The 14082-nt window shown below is 42.8% G+C and overlaps 1 protein-coding gene across 2 annotated transcripts in view; it reads right to left on the minus strand.

The window, feature by feature from the left end:
- The window catches only part of LOC135504553 (nucleolar protein 4-like), a 134072-nt gene extending 121381 nt beyond the window's left edge, over nucleotides 1–12691 (minus strand). For both annotated transcript variants that reach the window (XM_064923254.1, XM_064923253.1), the window contains exon 1: nucleotides 11578–12691. In XM_064923254.1, the coding sequence (XP_064779326.1) occupies nucleotides 11578–11916 (339 nt within the window). In that variant the 5' untranslated portion in view covers nucleotides 11917–12691. The remainder of the gene's footprint in view (nucleotides 1–11577) is intronic.
- Nucleotides 12692–14082: the final 1391 nt, after the last annotated feature.

Below are 14082 nucleotides of genomic sequence, written 5' to 3' on the forward strand. Positions count from 1 at the left end.
AGTGTGTGCAGCCTGCGCAAGAAACAAAGCAGAGTTCATGCCTTTCATGCAACTTTTTTCAAATCAACATTAGAATCACATCATGAAGCCTTAGATCGTATTAAAATTCAAAACATATTGCCCAAGGTTTGTATCACAACTAAAGTTACATTAATAACTCTAATTAAGTATATAGGAGGACCTGTTTTTTTGTTATAAGCACAACACAGAACAGCCACACGTGCACACTTCCTCTGAAATCATTTGGAGAAAATATCCTTCAGCTATGTTCAATTGTATTCTTCATTCTATAAAATAATATAACATATTGCCACAGAATTCTAAGCAAATCCTGTCTGCTAAATGAACTAGTGTAGCCCACAGCTATATGGCATGGCCATATCAGGGCCTAACATAAGGACAACTCAGAGTATGCTATTCTGTTCTTCTGAAATAGACTACATTTTCTTCATATCATGTTTCTTTAGACCTGTCTAAAATAAACAAGGGATTTATTGTATTGGTGTTGATTTATTAGACTTTTTTAAATGTAGATGTTCCAAAGGTCTGCATCAGTGGCCTGCAGGCTGTACATGGAAGCCAGGAGATGCTAAATTTATTCATGTTAATTAACGGTCAATTACCGTGAGACCGGCGGTTATGTGCCACAATTCTCACTGGCTGACCAAATTTTATGACTGCCACAGCCCTACCTGTGTCTCCTCCACTAAAGCCCTTCATCGCCCCGTCGTTCCCCTGAGCAATGATTCACATGATCTTATTCTCCGTTGTTATCATCTCAATTTACTTTCCCGTGCTAACGGTTGCTAAAGGTCACATTGCTTATAGAGATCGTGCTAGAGGAGCCTTTTCGATTGAGCCTTTTCTGTCTCTCTAACTTTAGGCTTGTCCCATAGAATTAGGCATTAGAATACATGAACGGACATGAACCTTCTTATGACAGGATGAAGGTCAGCCATGATGGTTAGGGAGTTGGTCAACAATGGTTTGGCAGTGCTGTGGTTAGACATTGTGTAAAATAATGCATTTCAAGAATTTATCTGCACTGTATGTTTGTTAGCTACAGTGGGGAGAACAAGTATTTGATACACTGCCGATTTTGCAGGTTTTCCTACTTACAAAGCATGTAGAGGTCTGTAATTTTTTATCATAGGTACACTTCAACTGTGAGAGACGGAATCTATAGCAAAAATCCAGAAAATCACATTGTATGATTTTTAAGTAATTAATTTGCATTTTATTGCATGACATAAGTATTTGATCACCTACCAACCAGTAAGAATTCTGGCTCTCACAGACCTGTTAGTTTTTCTTTAAGAAGCCCTCCTGTTCTCCAATCATTACCTGTATTAACTGCACCTGTTTGAACTTGTTACCTGTATAAAAAACACCTGTCCACACACTCAATCAAACAGACTCCAACCTCTCCACAATGGCCAAGACTAGAGAGCTGTGTAAGGACATCAGGAATAAAATTGTAGACCTGCACAAGGCTGGGATGGGCTACAGGACAATAGGCAAGCAGCTTGGTGAGAAGGCAACAACTGTTGGCGCAATTATTAGAAAATGGAAGAAGTTCAAGATGACGGCCAATCACCTTCGGTCTGGGGCTCCATGCAAGATCTCACCTCGTGGGGCATCAACAATCATGAGGAAGTTGAGGGATCAGCCCAGAACTACACGGCAGGACCTGGTCAATGACCTGAAGAGAGCTGGGACCACAGTCTCAAAGAAAACCATTAGTAACACACTACGCTGTCATGGATTAAAATCCTGCAGCGCACGCAAGGTCCCCCTGCTCAAGCCAGCGCATGTCCAGGCCCGTCTGAAGTTTGCCAATGACCATCTGGATGATCCAGAGGAGGAATGGGAGGAGGTCATGTGGTCTGATGAGACAAAAATAGAGCTTTTTGGTCTAAACTCCACTCGCTGTGTTTGGAGGAAGAAAAAGGATGAGTACAACCCCAAGAACACCATCCCAACCGTGAAGCATGGAGGTGGAAACATCATTCTTTGGGTATGCTTTTCTGCAAAGGGGACAGGACGACTGCACCGTATTGAGGGGAGGAGGATGGATGGGGACATTTATCGCGAGATCTTGGCCAACAACCTCCTTCCCTCAGTAAGTGCATTGAAGATGGGTCGTGGCTGGGTCTTCCAGCATGACAATGACCTGAAACACACAGCCAGGGCAACTAAGGAGTGGCTCCGTAAGAAGCATCTCAAGGTCCTGGAGTGGCCTAGCCAATCTCCAGACCTGAACCCAATATAAAATCTTTGGAGGGAGCTGAAAGTCCTATTGCCCAGCGACAGCCCCGAAACCTGAAGGATCTGGAGAAGGTCTGTATGGAGGAGTGGGTCAAAATCCCTGCTGCAGTGTGTGCAAACCTGGTCAAGAACTACAGGAAACGGCCTCCCGGGTGGCGCAGTGGCCATCAGAGTCCCTGGGTTTGCGCCCAGGCTCTGTCGTAACCGGCCGCGACCGGGAGGTCCGTGGGGCGACGCACAATTGGCCTAGCGTCGTCCGGGTTAGGGAGGGCTTGGTCGGTAGGGATGTCCTTGTCTCATCGCGCTCCAGCGACTCCTGTGGCAGGCCGGGCGCAGTGCGCGCTAACCAAGGTTGCCAGGTGCACGGTGTACCCTCCGACACATTGGTGCGGCTGGCTTCCGGGTTGGATGCGCGCTGTGTTTAGAAGCAGTTCGGCTGGTTGGGTTGTGTATCGGAGGACGCATGACTTTCAACCTTAGTCTCTCCCGAGCCCGTACGGGAGTTGTAGCGATGAGACAAGATAGTAGCTACTAACAACTGGATACCACGAAATTGGGGAGAAAACAGGGTAAAAAAATACAATTAAAAAAAGAATACAGCTCATTCAGTGCTGTCTTAGTGCCAGCCTCTGACTGTGGTGGTATGTAAACAGCTATGAAAAACACAAAAGAAAACTCTAGGCAGATAGTGTGGTCTACAGTTTATCATGAGATACTCTACCTCAGATGAGCAATAGCGCGAGACTCCCTTAGATATCATGCATCTGCTGTTATTTACAAAAATACATAGTTCGGGATAGAAAAGTTAGGATAGAACAGACGATGCTGTTCTATCCTTCCGATGCAGCGTATAACCAGCCAGCTCTATGTTGATAGTGTCGTCGCTCAGTTAAGACTCCGTGAAGCATAAGATATTACAGTTTTGAATGTCCCGTTGGTAGTTTAATCTTCTGCGTAGGTCATCTATTTTATTGTCCAAAGATTGCAGGTTTGCAAGCAGAATGGAAGGAAGTGGGGGTTTATTCAATCGCCTAGGAATTCTCATAAGGCAGCCCGCCCTCCGGACCCTTTTTCTCCACCACCTCTTCATACAAATAATGGGGATCTGGGCCTGTTCCTGAGAAAGCAGTATATCGTTGGCGTTGGGCTCATCAGACCCATTAAAGGGAAAAAAAGTATTCTGCCAGTCCGTGGTGAGTAATCGCAGTCCTGATGTCCAGAAGTTATTTTTGGTCATAAGAGACGGTAGCGGCAACATTATGTACAAAATAAGTTCAAAAGTAAGTTACAAACAACATAAATAAACAAACAAAAAAACAATTGGTTGGGGACATGTAAAACGTCTGCCTTCTTCTCCGACGGCATTTTATCATCTTGTTGGCTGACGAATAAGAAATGTGGATATATGCGCCTCGGAATTCGATAAGAAGGACGTGTGCAGTTGAGTTCCTGATGTGTCTGTGTTCACTGTTGGCCTACTTCGGACCGGAGATAGATGCTTGTGAGAAGTACCCAATAATATGGGCATTGGCTCATAAGAATTGAGATGTCTGAGAGAGCCATGTGAGTGAGAGGTGCTTTCGGAAACACGCAGCCATGAGAAGGAAATTATAATATTCAGCACAAGGGCACAATGGCCACTGGCCTCAAAATGCATGAATGTTTTTAGAAGGCATTACAGACACACTAGGGGGATGCCACCGATAAATTTGACACATTATCAAGTGCTTGTCAAATTGTGAATGAGAGACTGATGAAGTGTGTGCAGCCTGCGCAAGAAACAAAGCAGAGTTCATGCCTTTCATGCAACTTTTTCAAATCAACATTAGAATCACATCATGAAGCCTTAGATCGTATTAAAATTCAAAACATATTGCCCAAGGTTTGTATCACAACTAAAGTTACATTAATAACTCTAATTAAGTATATAGGAGGACCTGTTTTTTTGTTATAAGCACAACACAGAACAGCCACACGTGCACACTTCCTCTGAAATCATTTGGAGAAAATATCCTTCAGCTATGTTCAATTGTATTCTTCATTCTATAAAATAATATAACATATTGCCACAGAATTCTAAGCAAATCCTGTCTGCTAAATGAACTAGTGTAGCCCACAGCTATATGGCATGGCCATATCAGGGCCTAACATAAGGACAACTCAGAGTATGCTATTCTGTTCTTCTGAAATAGACTACATTTTCTTCATATCATGTTTCTTTAGACCTGTCTAAAATAAACAAGGGATTTATTGTATTGGTGTTGATTTATTAGACTTTTTTAAATGTAGATGTTCCAAAGGTCTGCATCAGTGGCCTGCAGGCTGTACATGGAAGCCAGGAGATGCTAAATTTATTCATGTTAATTAACGGTCAATTACCGTGAGACCGGCGGTTATGTGCCACAATTCTCACTGGCTGACCAAATTTTATGACTGCCACAGCCCTACCTGTGTCTCCTCCACTAAAGCCCTTCATCGCCCCGTCGTTCCCCTGAGCAATGATTCACATGATCTTATTCTCCGTTGTTATCATCTCAATTTACTTTCCCGTGCTAACGGTTGCTAAAGGTCACATTGCTTATAGAGATCGTGCTAGAGGAGCCTTTTCGATTGAGCCTTTTCTGTCTCTCTAACTTTAGGCTTGTCCCATAGAATTAGGCATTAGAATACATGAACGGACATGAACCTTCTTATGACAGGATGAAGGTCAGCCATGATGGTTAGGGAGTTGGTCAACAATGGTTTGGCAGTGCTGTGGTTAGACATTGTGTAAAATAATGCATTTCAAGAATTTATCTGCACTGTATGTTTGTTAGCTACAGTGGGGAGAACAAGTATTTGATACACTGCCGATTTTGCAGGTTTTCCTACTTACAAAGCATGTAGAGGTCTGTAATTTTTTATCATAGGTACACTTCAACTGTGAGAGACGGAATCTATAGCAAAAATCCAGAAAATCACATTGTATGATTTTTAAGTAATTAATTTGCATTTTATTGCATGACATAAGTATTTGATCACCTACCAACCAGTAAGAATTCTGGCTCTCACAGACCTGTTAGTTTTTCTTTAAGAAGCCCTCCTGTTCTCCAATCATTACCTGTATTAACTGCACCTGTTTGAACTTGTTACCTGTATAAAAAACACCTGTCCACACACTCAATCAAACAGACTCCAACCTCTCCACAATGGCCAAGACTAGAGAGCTGTGTAAGGACATCAGGAATAAAATTGTAGACCTGCACAAGGCTGGGATGGGCTACAGGACAATAGGCAAGCAGCTTGGTGAGAAGGCAACAACTGTTGGCGCAATTATTAGAAAATGGAAGAAGTTCAAGATGACGGCCAATCACCTTCGGTCTGGGGCTCCATGCAAGATCTCACCTCGTGGGGCATCAACAATCATGAGGAAGTTGAGGGATCAGCCCAGAACTACACGGCAGGACCTGGTCAATGACCTGAAGAGAGCTGGGACCACAGTCTCAAAGAAAACCATTAGTAACACACTACGCTGTCATGGATTAAAATCCTGCAGCGCACGCAAGGTCCCCCTGCTCAAGCCAGCGCATGTCCAGGCCCGTCTGAAGTTTGCCAATGACCATCTGGATGATCCAGAGGAGGAATGGGAGGAGGTCATGTGGTCTGATGAGACAAAAATAGAGCTTTTGGTCTAAACTCCACTCGCTGTGTTTGGAGGAAGAAAAAGGATGAGTACAACCCCAAGAACACCATCCCAACCGTGAAGCATGGAGGTGGAAACATCATTCTTTGGGTATGCTTTTCTGCAAAGGGGACAGGACGACTGCACCGTATTGAGGGGAGGAGGATGGATGGGGACATTTATCGCGAGATCTTGGCCAACAACCTCCTTCCCTCAGTAAGTGCATTGAAGATGGGTCGTGGCTGGGTCTTCCAGCATGACAATGACCTGAAACACACAGCCAGGGCAACTAAGGAGTGGCTCCGTAAGAAGCATCTCAAGGTCCTGGAGTGGCCTAGCCAATCTCCAGACCTGAACCCAATATAAAATCTTTGGAGGGAGCTGAAAGTCCTATTGCCCAGCGACAGCCCCGAAACCTGAAGGATCTGGAGAAGGTCTGTATGGAGGAGTGGGTCAAAATCCCTGCTGCAGTGTGTGCAAACCTGGTCAAGAACTACAGGAAACGGCCTCCCGGGTGGCGCAGTGGCCATCAGAGTCCCTGGGTTTGCGCCCAGGCTCTGTCGTAACCGGCCGCGACCGGGAGGTCCGTGGGGCGACGCACAATTGGCCTAGCGTCGTCCGGGTTAGGGAGGGCTTGGTCGGTAGGGATGTCCTTGTCTCATCGCGCTCCAGCGACTCCTGTGGCAGGCCGGGCGCAGTGCGCGCTAACCAAGGTTGCCAGGTGCACGGTGTACCCTCCGACACATTGGTGCGGCTGGCTTCCGGGTTGGATGCGCGCTGTGTTTAGAAGCAGTTCGGCTGGTTGGGTTGTGTATCGGAGGACGCATGACTTTCAACCTTCGTCTCTCCCGAGCCCGTGCGGGAGTTGTAGCGATGAGACAAGATAGTAGCTACTACAACAATTGGATACCATGAAATTTGGGAGAAAAAAGGGGTAAAATAATAAATAAAATAAAAAATAAAAAAAGAACGACAGGAAACATATGATCTCTGTAATACCTGTACCAAATATTAAGTTCTGCTTTTCTGATGTATCAAATACTTATGTCTTGCAATAAAATGCTAATGAATTACTTAAAAATCATATAATGTTATTTTCTGGATTTTGTTTTAGATTCCGTCTCTCACAGTTGAAGTGTACCTATGATAAAAAATTACAGAACTCTACATGATTTGTAAGTAGGAAAACCTGCAGAATCGGTAGTGTATCAAATACTTGTTCTCCCCACTGTAGTTAATCAGCACATAAATTGTTTTGCAAATTCAGCCCATAAATTGTTTTAATTACCGGCCAATATGCCAACATTCCATTTTTAAAAATGCGGTCCTCACGAGAGCAAGTTTCATCATTGCTCTTGAAGAAACTTTCAAAGGTCTTGACATTTTCTGTATTGACTGACCTTCATGTCTTAAAGTAATGATGGGCTGTTATTTCTCTTTGCTTATTTGAGCTGTTCATGACATAATATGGACCTGGTCTTTTACCAAATAGGGCTATCTTCTGTATAACACCCCTACCTTGTCACAACACAACTGATAGGCGCAAACGCATTAAGGTAAGAAATTCCACAAACGAACTTTTAACAAGGCACACCTGTTAAAAACCTCTTGGTGTTAGGGGGCAGTATTTTCATTTTTGGAAAAAAACGTTCCCATTTTAAACAGGATATTTTGTCAGGAAAAGATACAGGAATATTCATATAATTGATAGCTTTGGATAGAAAACACTCTAACGTTTCCAAAACTGTAAAGATATTGTCTGTGAGTAGAACAGAACTGATGTTGCAGGCGAAAGCCTGAAAAATCCAATCAGGAAGTGCCCCAGGTTTTGAAAGCGCTGCGTTCCAATGACTCCCTATTCAGCTGTGAATGTACCATCAACGAGCTTACGATTTTTACGCATTTCTGTTGAAGAATAGCCATAGGCGGCCACATTGCTTAAGTGGTCACATAGTGGTTCCGAGAGAGATTCTCGCGTAAAATACAGAGGTAGCCATTATTCCAAGCGGTCCTAGTGAAAAACGAATTGTCCCGACGGATATATTATTGAATAGATATTAGAAAAACACTTTGAGGATGGATTCTAAACAATGTTTGCCATGTTTCTGTCGATATTATGGAGCTAATTTTGAATAATTTTTGGAGTTCTGGTGACCGCAATTTCCGGGCGATTTCTCAGCCAAACGTGAAGAACAAACGGAGCTATTTCGCCTACAAAAATAATATTTTGGGAAAAAATGAACTTTGGCTGTCTACCTGGGAGTCTCGTGAGTGAAAACATCCAAAGTTCATCAAAGGTAAACGATTTAATTTGATTGCTTTTCTGATTTCCGTGACAAGGTTGCCTGCTGCTAGCAAGGCATAATGCTATGCTAGGCTATGATAAACTTACACAAATGCTTGTCTAGCGTTGGCTGTAAAGCATATTTTGAAAATCTGAGATAACAGGGTGATTAACAAAAGGCTAAGCTGTGTTCCAATATATTTCACTTGTGATTTTCATGAATAGGAATATTTTCTAGGGAGATTTATGTCCGTTGCATTATGCTAATTAGTGTCAGATGATGACAACGGTCTCGTTCATGGGATGGGGTGTCACTACAGGTTAATTGAAATGCATTCCAGGTGACTACCTCATGAAGCTGGTTGAGATCATTTTCATTTTACCTTTATTTAACTAGGCAAGTCAGTTAAGAACAAATTCTTATTTTCAATGACAGCCTAAGAACAGTGGGGCAGAACAGATGTTTACCTTGTCAGCTCTGGGATTCGGTTACAAGTCCAATGCTCTAACCACTAGGCTACCTGCCACCCCAAGAATGCCAAGCATGTGCAAAGCTGTCGTCAAGACAAAGGGTGGCTACTTTGAAGAATCTAGAATATATTTTAATTTGTTTAACACTTTTTTGGTTACTACATGATTCTATATGTGTTATTTAATAGTTTTGATGTCTTCACTGTTATTCTACAATGTAGAAAATAAAGAAAAACCCTTGAATGAGTAGGTGAGAGGGAGCAGGCCTACATAGCTGCCTGTTGCACAAACGGGTATGTGAGGGAATTACACACTTTTGCTCCATTAACACACACTTTCTTGTATTACACACGTGTGAACACACACACGCTGGGAGTGGGACTAGTGTGTGTGGCATTTCCTTCCAGGTTTCTCCAAGCCGCAGGCAGCTTTCCAGAGCTCTGGCCTCATTCATCCACACACTGCCTATCAGGCCACAGCTCTCTACTGGCAATTAGAACACATTTACAACCTGCTCACTCAGGGATCTCACGTACACACACACACAAACAAATGTATACATACTGTCGAATTTAGAACAATTTACCCAGCTAAAACACACATCCCCCACATCCATCCCTTCCACACACACACACACACACACACACACACACACACACACACACACACACACACACACACACACACACACACAGCATACTAGTCCAATGTACAAGTGGACAAAACCTCAAATACAAAACAAGCAGTGAGGGTGCAAGCTCATGCATCCCAACAGAACCCTGAAGGTGAGCAAGACTGTCTCCTTCACCATTTTTCAAGAAATAAACAGTGCATACAAGCAGCACACAGGGGGAGCAACATCACAAAAAAAATATAAGAAAACAAATAATAAATAATGAATAAAGAAAAGAAGAAGGAAATACAAAAAGTGTACATATGTACACATGCATATACACATACACACCAAACATACGGTATAGCCTATAATAGCAGCCAAATATCCTAAAGTGAAATATCCTAGATCAGATTCTGGGTGGAGCCTACATGATAGCCTAGGACCAATTGGTTAGTGTCTCAACACTTAATTAATTAACATTGGCAGTTGATTTCTTCTAATATAAAAATGTCATTGAACATTAATAACCAAACAATACAATATTTGGTTTAAACTTACTTGAGGTTTTTTTAATGTGTTTTTTTAATGTGTTTTTTTTTTTTTTTACAGCTGTTGAGGATGCTAAGATTATTCGTTTTTCCCATCATCACTGTTGATCTATCGCTCAGCATCTCTCTACTGCACGCTCTGCTTGGCACGGCCCACTATAGTAGAATAGCAATGGAATAGCAGCAGGACTGGGTGAGAGCAGGATGTGTCTCACAGTCAATCAGTCATAATATGACCCTGCTTGCTGCCTTCAGACAGAAAGCAGACTTACAGCTACTGTCTTAGCTTCTGCCAAGACGCTGTTATGAGTGGTGTTGTCTTTGTGTTTAGCTGACAGCAGATTAACAGCTCCTCCAAAAATGTCCTGTCGCCGGCCAGCTCAAATTAGCCTACTGTCAGAGTTGAGCAAGTCAACAGGTCATGTGACTGTCTTGGGGGTGCTTCCCAAGCTGCACCATATTCCCTACTCCTGGTGCACTATTTTTGGACCAAACCCCAATGTTCCCGGGTCAAAAGTATTGGTCCCTGGTCAACAGTAGTGCACTATATAGGGAAGAGGGTGCCATTTGAGATGCCTTTTTTATGATTGCAAAGTATTTTAGAGGTGTTTATTGTATACCATTGTCCGTTTACAAATGGTTCGAATGCAATCAGAGAGAACCTGTGTGGGACAGAAGTAACAGACTCCAGTCCAGAAGCCTGTCCCCTTTGCCTAAATAGACTCTCTATTCAATATTTTAAGACAACCTCAATGAAATCAGTACAATGGGGGAGAGAGAGAGAGAGATTCAGAATAGCCTCTTCAAATCTAGGACAGACACATCATCAAGTGTGGAGAAGACAGGAGCTCAAACTTTTCATGTGACTTCGATGCAAAGGCAAGGAGCAGCAGCAAACGGCTGCATCACAAGCTCAGCAGGTGACTGTGTGGCTTTGAAATGTGTAACCTATTCATCTTTGTAACAAATCCTCTAAATGAATGCGGTTGTCCCCCCTGTCTGATCCTGGACCACTACAATTTAGTTTCCATTGTCATTTACAGTCACAGATGTCTATCTTTTCAAGTCCCCCCCCCCCCTTTAACGTTCAATACCAAAAGCCACTAGAAGAACATTTAAAGAACAGGCTACACAATTGCACTGATACAATTTTAGAATAAGTTTCTAGCACTCTGCACACAGGGGTGAAATTCAATTATTTTTTTTCAGCTGCATCCATGTCGTCAATGCATCACATATGTCCATGTTCATCATTGATGAGCTTTGGGAAATTGCGCATGAACAGAATTTAATTGATTTGAGACTAAATAAATAACACTATGTAAATAGTGGGAACTGACAAAAGGACTATTCGCGGCATGAAATATCTCCGATTTAAAAAAAAAACAATATAGCTTGGAAGCTTGCCCTCGTGTGTGTAAACGCGCGCATACGCACAGTGGACTATCATGCCATCCGGGTATACTTGTCTCATTTTTCTTTGGAGACAAAATCATTGTCTAGGCAATGCTATTTGCGCGAAAACGGTAGTAATAAGAACGCTGCGCGCATGGCACCATGGCACTGCCCGACCCATGACAGTGAGAAAGGACTGGATCAAAGGGCCAGGGAAAGTTGTCGTAGAGCAGTAGCAGGACTCCATACACATATTTACATAGGAAAATATGGGCATCATCATAGTGCGCACACACATTTGCGCGCACAGTAGGAAAGAGGAACATTTACTAACCGTCGCCTTGATAGGGACATACAGGACAGGTCTGTCGGCGGCTCCATTCTTGTTCAGGTCCCCTTGAATTGTCCCAACAAGGAACCCTTTGGACTTCACCCAGAATTTGAATTTGGCGTTGATGTGGTTGCTCTCGATGTAGACAGGGTCCGACTCATCGGTGTGTGAAAGGGTCTGGAGAATCTTATTGTATTTTCGCTGGGTGACTGTCTTTGTTTTACCCGAGTCCCCGTAAGTACGGAGACACCAGTCCTGAAATTCGCCGAACATCTCTCCTTCTAACGCCACCGGGCTTCTGCTCCTTTTGGGTAAATCCACGCTGGGTTTTTTCGTTGACATGATTTCTCTCTGATGTCCCGTGTCCCTTTAGATTGGAGGACGGGGTCTCAAAAATAACTCCAAACACTAATAATGCACTATCTTATTCGATTTATCGATGTATTACCATTAACGGTTAAATGTCCCTCTCCTGGTTAGAAAGGGAGCCATATACGAGTTAGATTGATATTTCTGCGAACAATGAGGAAGGATTCCGTATCAGGCAATGAACGATTGGTGTACTCTCACACCTGTTAGCGGAAACCGTTCGTCTCCTGTCCCAAAGGGTAATAACAAATGTCAGTAGCTCATATCCTGCGCCGAGGAACTGAAAGAGGTGCCGTCCTATTAAACGGGTATCTCCCACCTGTGTGTTAAAGGTCTCCAATCTATAAAGATTCGCCGTTTGAATATCAGATACAACAAAACGTGGTAGCCTATTTGACGTTAAGTAAGGCTAGAATAAGGAGTGCATATTTTAGCACGGGTCCACAACTAATTAGAAGGAATGGCTATAGCAGCCCGGTCTGTCGTGATACCCTCCTCCTCCCAACTCCACCTGATTCGTGTTCCACCTGTTTGAATCGGACCAGAACGCCGCTGTCCCGAACCGTCTTACGTAGACGGAAATCAAAGCGCATCGATGTCTCTCCTGTTTCTCTATTGGATAAAGCGTTAAATTGATCTAGCCTAAGATAAGCCTTAATATGAGCAAATGGTATATATTATGGGCAGGCTCTTGTTCTTCTCCACACGAACTCCGTCGCGTCGATGGGACATGGGTGCGCGCAATGGCTCGCCGAAATCCAGGAAGTGCAGTCCCAGTAGCCGAAACGCACACAAAGCGGGGTTGCGCGACCGTCCCATGCGGGACCAAATTGCCGTTGGCACCGTTTCTTACGTTTGATGGGCAATTGGTCATGTGAATAATTAACGTTTTTGCCCCATTGTAACAAAAACATAATTTCTATAAAACGCAGGGGTTTGAGCCATGCATAGCCTAAGCACATGACTGGTCTATTGTAAAATAATATCTAATTTCTTCACTATCCATATTGTCATGAAGGGATAACCTATTGATATAGCATAATTATACTATAAATACTGTAATGGAATTAAGTCTGAATTAATTGATTAATCATTATTTATTATTCATTATTGATATTATTCTACTCCTCACATATTTCATGTTTATTGGATAGGCAAGAGATAGACGGGAGAATGTGTTGAAAAAGCAGTGTGCCGGATTTGAACCCATGCAGCAGCAATGTGTGTTCTGGAGTAGCTTTACTCCACCTGATCTTTGTGTTTCTTTTCGAAAAACATCTCAGTTGACTGTTTAGTTTTCCCTCAACAGTCAGTGGCCCTTTGTGGCTCCATCCAATGTCCAGATGTAATCTTGTAATCACTGAAGTAAAGCACAAAAACACTCACACATCAACAAAAAAAAAGAGGCCACCACACATCATCCGATATACCCAATTTTACTCAAAAGAGTCCTCAAATTCAAGATTGTAACTATTCCTATTCTTCATTCACCAGGCCATGCATATTATTTTGTAGCCTACATGCTCAACATGCCAGCAGTATAGTATATCATATATTAATGGATAAAACAAAACTCTAGACTCTCAGTTTGCCTACATAGGATAGGCTACCTTACCCTAAAGAACACCCAGACTGTTATTGCTATTGATAATAGCTCATAACATCCAATAGTTTAGATGAACAGTAAAACAGGGGATCCCATTACAGCCCAATCACAGACCATGGAACATCATGTTGGATCAATGGCATTTTATGACCTAGTATATTGACCCACTGTTTCTGCTTCCCTTGATGAAATACATCACAGAATATACAAGGTGCATTGTCCAAAATGAAAAACCTATAGCTCTCGCTGTAATCCCCATACCGTACAGTGCAAGTCATTCCCCGTATATATTTAATGAAAATACTATTTAAGTATAGTATAAAGTATTTCATATATGTGTATAGAGGACACAGAACCATCTGGGTAAAATCACTACTTATACCAGTACTAACATGGTTACTTGACTGTTTGATCAATTCAGGGGCTTCTAATGCTGTGTCAAAGGCCATATGCTTGGGAACAACTAAAGTGGAGGCTGTGTTTTGGGGTTGGGGCTGGGAGTAACCTTGGAGTGGGTTAAGACAGGAGCATGG

This window comes from Oncorhynchus masou, chromosome 18 (assembly GCF_036934945.1).
Source record: "Oncorhynchus masou masou isolate Uvic2021 chromosome 18, UVic_Omas_1.1, whole genome shotgun sequence".
Classification (NCBI taxonomy): Eukaryota; Metazoa; Chordata; class Actinopteri; order Salmoniformes; family Salmonidae; genus Oncorhynchus; species Oncorhynchus masou.